Source organism: Beta vulgaris, chromosome 1 (assembly GCF_026745355.1).
Source record: "Beta vulgaris subsp. vulgaris cultivar EL10 chromosome 1, EL10.2, whole genome shotgun sequence".
NCBI lineage: Eukaryota > Viridiplantae > Streptophyta > Magnoliopsida > Caryophyllales > Amaranthaceae > Beta > Beta vulgaris.
The window spans coordinates 38,762,515-38,769,593 of NC_079202.1; the positions used below are offsets into that span (position 1 = coordinate 38,762,515).

Below are 7,079 nucleotides of genomic sequence, written 5' to 3' on the forward strand. Positions count from 1 at the left end.
TGCATGAATTCTTAAGAATATTCTCATTACACTAATGAGTCTTATGTGTCTGATTATACCCAATGTTATCAACCTGAAGAGAATAATTATTTTCAACCTGAAACATCAGAGCGTCAGGAACTTTTTGACATGATGAAATAGTATATTGTTAAACAACATGAAGATTTAAATGAATTAGCTCATGATTACCAAAACATAGCGAAATCTATTGAATTTCTTGTTGTGCAGCAATCTACTAACCAAGAGCTGACACTTGATGATAACTGATATTAGTGTAGATAATTATAATTCGAAAGAGAAAGGCGTTGATATGACTCATGATAATTTGGTAGAAGGTAAGGTTGTAATTGGTGGAGTTAGTAGTTTGTGTCTCTATGTTGACGAATCCATAGTTGAGAGTGTAGTGTCTTACACTTTTTTGATAAACTTTTCACCTGCATATGAGTCCAAAGTTGATAGTGAAATAGTGCATGAGCCTTTGTCGGTTCCGTCTGATACTTGTTTTTGAATCTCATGTTCCATTCTCTCAAAAACTTGACATTATTCCTTCATCTCCTATACTATATCCTCCATCGTTCATTCTTTCTCCCCTTTTAAATAAATCTCATGATAATGTAAATAATCTGCAATTAGTTTCTTTTCCCTCTTTTGAGTCATGTAAAAAGACTAATGAGAGGGTGGTGGCTTCTTTTGCGAAGGAGAAGGCGAGAGGGTGAGGATGTAGGATGGAGAATGGGGGTGAGGCTGAAGGTTGGGGTGGGGTTGGTAGGAAGAAATTGGAGGGAAAAAGAGAGGGAAGAGGGTAAAAAAAGTCTTCGCCGGAAAAATCAAGCCAATGTCGGGAAATGGTTGAAGGCTCTAATCTGACAAGAAATTGCATTTAAAGGTTGTGTCTAACAAAAAAAAAATTATAAGGTTGTTTCTTGCAAAATGACACTTTTAAAAGATTGTTTTCGACAAAAAAAATATTAGCTTATTTTAACATATTTCCAATTGATAAAGAGTAATGAAGATTTGGATCGGCATTCATAAAATATTTCATGAATTTAAGGCCCAAGGTCTGCTATTCAACCGACAAATTTCCTAGTCAGATTACGCCTCCCCCGTGTACAAGCACCGTTATACGGACGTTTCCCTATACTTCCACATGAGATTCTCTTTCTATTCCTTTTTATAACAATTTCTTCCTTCTATTCCTTTTTATAACAATATATTCCTTCCATTCCTTCTTTTTGTAACAATTATATGCTTCTATTCTTTTGACTATTATATCCCCTAGTTTATTCAGCTTCCTTTATTTCTGTTCCCTTTTCCTCGGTGTTGCTTCCCTCTTTCTTAATTAACTCTTCTCCACTTTTCACTTCACCCCATTTTCACCTTCTCTTCAACAAACCATCTACTCGGACTAATTATAGGTTGGTTATCATCTTCTGATTTATTGATTTTCTCTTATCTGTTGTAGGATTACTAGCTTAATTTAGAAGCAACTTCCTCATGCCATGCATGTTATCTATGAAATACGGAACCCTCTGACACTTGAAGTTTAATTTTCTCGTTTTTATTTCTAAAACATTTTCATTTCTAAAATCTCATCCATATTTGTGTTAAACTGTTAATGAAGCCAGAAAACTCATTGGGAACAAAAGTACTACCTAACATGATATGACCTTTTTTTTCCCTTTTTGTTTTTCAGAGTGAAAGTGTTATGAGATTGATCTGTTTGATTTAATCCAAGCAGAAAAAGGTAATAAAATGATGAGTGGATGTGGGAGTGGGAGTGGGAGTGGGCAAGTTTCTGTTCCACCAGGGTTTCGCTTTCATCCAACTGAAGAAGAGCTTCTCTATTATTATTTAAAGAAAAAGGTTTCTTACGAAGCTATTGATCTTGATGTTATTCGGGAGGTTGATCTTAATAAGCTTGAGCCATGGGATCTTAAAGGTCAGAAACTAAAGATCATGTCCTTATTATCTTCTTTTCTTATGTGTTATAATGGTATAAGCCAACTTTTTTTAGGGTATGAAGTATTATATTTTTATCTGAAATATTTATTTTAGGGTTTGAGCTGGTTATATCATAAAATTTTAGAAGTTCATTTCAGCTGACACTCTTGAGATTAAGCTTAGAATCTAAAGTCATCTGTTTTCTTGTTGCATCATACTTGGTCTTTTTGTTTTTATTTGCATCATTTATACAATACACAGCTTTACAATTATATTGATTATACTTAGAGGGTGTTTGGTATGGAAAATTTTAATGTAGGAAACGGATTCAGATAAGTGTTTCCATTTCTAATTGTTTGGTATGAGTGTTAAGTAATAAATACCGTTTTCAAATGGAAACATAATCCCCCATTTGTTATCCTTATCAAACTAGTGGAAACAAATCACGTTTCCTTCCTTAATCATAATCCTCTCCATTGTGTTCATTCCATTAAAATACCAAATAACAATTAAAGATAACGGTTGTTATTTTCATTTCTCCTCCTTATCCAAATCCTTTCCATTCCGTTTACGTTTTTCATACCAAACACCCTCTTAGCTTCTAACTCAACAGAAAGAGATGGTATATATATTGTATATATGACACCTTGATATGAAAATGAAATGAACAAGATCTGTTTACAATAATATATTTCTATTCTATATTTATTTTTAATTTCGTGTATATATGTGATTTATGCTAATAAACTTTGACTTTCCAAAAGCAATTGGTGATGATACTTAAAACTTGATAATACAGACAGATGCAGGATAGGATCAGGACCTCAGAACGAGTGGTATTTCTTCAGCCACAAGGACAAGAAGTATCCAACAGGAACTCGGACTAACCGCGCCACTATAGCTGGATTTTGGAAAGCAACAGGGAGAGACAAGGCAATCTACCATGGAAATGCCAAACGTATTGGTATGAGGAAAACCTTAGTCTTTTATACTGGACGTGCTCCTCATGGTCACAAGACTGATTGGATTATGCATGAATATCGACTCAACGATGATCATCTTCAACTTCAGGTACTTTTAACTACTTTTCATACAAAATTACTGCTATAACTTAGAGCAAGTTTATTACCATGTACATAATTTTTTTGGGGTATGCTCCCTCTGCCCCAATTTAGTTGCTACATTGTTTTATCACAGTTTACGAGATGCAACTTCAAACACTAATATCTTTAGTTACATATATGAAAAAATTATAAAAATTATATATTTGGAAGATATAAATTGGGACGAATCAAACAAGATCCAACATGAATATGTTTTTTCTTATGGATATGGAATAAAAGATAGTAAAAGTTATGACGTGAATAGTGCCTACGGTCAAAATATAACAATTAAATTGGAACGGAGGAAGTATATTAAAAGACTAATCGCCACTATGTTCTAGGTTTAATTTCGCTTTGAAGTACATTTGAAAGTTACGTCTGTGGCACCAGAAATTTGATCTGCATTGTTCTAATACATTATTACATTAACACCGTTGTCTTAATTTAGAGCAGGTTCATCTTAAATTTTTTTTTTTGTTGAAGAAGGTTCATCTTAATTTTAAGTGTTGGCTCATTAGATATAAAGATTGACTATTTAGTGAGATTATCAGTGTCTACGTGCACACTAAGTCGAACGAAAATCGAAGTCCCGTTAATGATTGCACAACCCATATTTTATTATTATGATTGTTATTATGCCTTGATATCATCATCACATGCATATGCTAACTTGTACTTCTAGAATTTGCCGATACATGAACATTTAGTTTTTTTCATTAGGTATACCAAAAAAAAAAGTAGAAATTGATAAATTGAAAACAAAAAAAAAAAAAAAAAAAAAAAAAAAAAAAACAAATAACTTTATTTTGCCTTTCGTGTAAATAATAAAGGAGGATCAAAATTAAGTATGTAAATAATATTTCAATCTACTTTTACTTTAGTCATTTACTTATTTTTTATCTCTATGTTGTTCTTTATTGCCAAGTTGATGGCTGATGGAACCATTTAAACACATTAGTTGTCCCATAATATTCTCTTTTTATCTGGAAACGTTAATTTATATTCCTTTATATGTATAATTCAGTAATTCTCTTACCTTTTTTCTTGATTTGTTTACTTACTGGCTAGAAAAAAAGATTGCATGTAGTAAACTGTGTTGCACAAAATTAAACTTAATGAAAGTTGATAGAGTATAAATCTTTTCCTGGGGCCTAATCATCAGCTTAAACTTTTGGTTGAGTTGGCTTTTTGACATGGTATCAAGAGTCAGCGTGACAAAAAGGTCACGGGTTCGAATCTCATCCACCCCTCTAAGCTTTGGTTGAGTTGGTCCTTTGACAAAAGTCATGCTTATATATTTCGACTTTCTTTTTCTGTATATATAGGTAGCAGATAATATATCACAAAGCTCTTTTTTTCATCTTCCTGCTAATGTTCACATTGAGACACCCCCTCTTGCCTGTCTAAAGATATAAAATTGTTTCGACTTGTGACGCTTGCCAATTGATATGGTTTATTATTGTTCAGCAAGAAGATGGTTGGGTGATTTGTCGAGTATTCAAAAAGAAAAATCATGGTAGAGGCTTACAACCTGAACTACTCGAAGAAGACTGCGAAAATTATAGCGTCAATCACCCGTCCTCAAGTCACATGATGAAGCCTAGTAGCAATATGACCACCTCAAGTACTACATTATTGCCACCAAGGCAAAATGGTTACAGCACCCAACCATCAATGTTTCCTAATAACTATACTCATTACACTCTCGACGGCACCATGCATCTCCCTCAATTATCTAGCCTTGACTCGGTCTCACCCAACGGTAGCACGGTCTTTACTACCATGGATAATGTACTTAAATTAAGTACATCACCTGCTGGAGGAATATTGAATCCTCAACAGCTGTTGGCCGCAGGAGTAACGGAGCGATTAGCTAATGGCGGCGAGTGGGGTTTTTTGGATGAGCTTCTTGCTAATTACCAGAGTTTAGAACAACAGCAGCAGCAACAACAGGAACAGCAGGAAGCTTCACTGAACAAGATTGCAACTGGTAATCATTATATCATTGGAATGAGCTCAACTAGTGGTCTTCAACATCAGCATAAGTTTCCATTTCAATACCTTGGTTCTGAATTAGATTTGTTAAGGTTTTCCAAGTAAGATTGTGTAACCCTAAAAGAAATACGTCTTGGGACAGTTGACGAGGGGGTGCAAAGGAAACCTACCGTACGAGACCCTTCATTTTAGAGAATTTTTGAAATTTATAGTTTGTTTTAGTCACATTATCCTAGTTAATACTCATGTTTTAGAGTACTTTTTTGTAAAAAATTATTTGTTACATGATAATTCTATTAATATTATTTTATAATTATTGTTGGATTATGCTCCCAAATTAGTCAAATAGTTTTCCTAATAAGTAGGACTAGTTGCTAATAATTAGTTAGTGGGCTAACAAGTAGTAGTCTACATAATGGTCTATTTAGTGGGATAAAAGTAGTGGGTTAAGTAGTGGACATATTATTAGTAGTGTTTTGTAAGCATATAAAAGGCACTTATTGTATTGAGATTAATGAGCAAGCTAAGTTTAATGCAAAACTTCTCCATATATTATTTAATCTCCTCTCTACTCTGAAAAATCTACATGGTATCAGAGCTTTAGGTTAGATCCTTGGAGGCCAAAAAAAAAAAAAGAGAAAGAGAAGAAGTAAGAAGCAAGCCATTGCATGCCATCTTCTGTTTTATGAGTGAAAAAAAATATCGGGCAAACCACCATGGCAAGAGTAGTTGAAAAGAAAAATATTTGTGATTTTATGCAAAGTGGTGAAGAGAAGTTCTTCACAAGGTCGTTCGGAGAGATGTGCTCAAGATTGTTGGTGAATGTGACACAAAAGCCAAGAAAATAAAGAAAGGATCGGAAATAACACTTTACTTCATTGCACTTGAACAACACTACATCAGTTGCCTTGAATAGGCTTAGAGATAACAAACAAACTATAATCTACGCTAATGACTAGATAGTAGGTGTGACCCACTAACCCACTAACATTATGTAAATAACCCACTAACATTATTGCCTAAACTTAGGAACTAATTTAACTACTGTCAACTACTTAGAGAAGATACAGGAAGAGCTCCTGTAATTTTGGGAGCACTAAACAACACTATCCCTTGCTCCAAAACTTGTCACACCCATCTGCATTCGAAAGTAGTCATGCTTGATTTGCGGAAGCGGCTTTGTAAATATATCTGCTACTTGCTTGTTTGTCCCACAATACTTCAGGACAATTGTTTCACTTGTAACCAAATCTCGGATGAAACGGTAACGGATGTCAATGTGTTTTGTTCTACTGTAAAATGCTGGATTTTTTGTCATGCCAATTGTTGCTTTGTTATCACAAAAATATCAGTCACACCATCTTGAACTTGAAGGAAATCAACTAACAATCTTCGTAACCAAACGCATTGACAAGCTGCTGCAGTTACAGCAATATATTCAGCCTCTGACGATGACAAAGCTACCACATTCTGCTTCTTGGTACTCCATGAGACAGCACCCGGACCAAGGGAGAAGATATATCCTGAAGTACTCTTTCTTTCTTCTGAACAACCTGCCCAGTCACTATCAGAATAGCCAAATAATCTGAAACTTGATGACTTCCCATACCATATTCCAAAATCAACACTACCAGCCACATAGCGTAGGATACGCTTCGCTGCCCCCATGTGTTGTTGTGTGGGATTGTGCATAAACCTAGAAATTACACTTACAGAATGTGTAATGTCAGGTCTGATATGCAAAAGGTAGTTTAGACCTCCTACCATGCTTCGAAAAAACCTTGCATTTGCCATACTTGTACCATCATGAGCCACAAGCTTCTCATTGACATTTATGGGTGTATGCATTGATTTGCAGTTCAACAAATTAAAGCGTTTAAGCAAATCAGTGGCATACTTTCTTTGTGAAATAAAAATTCCATCTGGGCTTTGTTTCACCTCAAGGCCAAGAAAGTAATGCAATAATCCCAAATCAGTCATTTCAAATTTCCTCATCATACATGACTTAAATTCTTCAACTAATGACTTAGAAGACCCCAT

At 34.5% G+C, this 7,079-nt stretch overlaps 2 protein-coding genes across 4 annotated transcripts; one reads left to right on the forward strand and one right to left on the reverse strand.

Moving 5' to 3' along the window:
- Positions 1-1,226: 1,226 nt before the first annotated feature.
- On the forward strand, positions 1,227-5,363 carry LOC104895551 (NAC domain-containing protein 76). Of its 3 annotated transcripts, none has more exons than XM_019251500.3 (4): positions 1,227-1,415; positions 1,694-1,939; positions 2,741-3,012; positions 4,512-5,363. In XM_019251500.3, exons 2-4 carry the CDS (start codon positions 1,753-1,755, stop codon positions 5,142-5,144), a joined length of 1,092 nt encoding a protein of 363 aa, XP_019107045.2. In that variant the 5' UTR covers positions 1,227-1,415; positions 1,694-1,752; the 3' UTR covers positions 5,145-5,363. The 3 variants fall into 3 exon arrangements, with proteins under 3 accessions (XP_019107045.2, XP_048499838.1, XP_010680399.2); XM_048643881.2 differs by having other exon boundaries at positions 1,739-1,939; XM_010682097.4 differs by having other exon boundaries at positions 1,227-1,939.
- Positions 5,364-6,353: 990 nt separating this feature from the next.
- Positions 6,354-7,079, reverse strand: LOC125492708 (secreted RxLR effector protein 161-like). Its single transcript, XM_048635423.1, has one exon. The coding sequence runs from the start codon at positions 7,077-7,079 to the stop codon at positions 6,354-6,356; it is 726 nt and encodes a 241-aa protein (XP_048491380.1).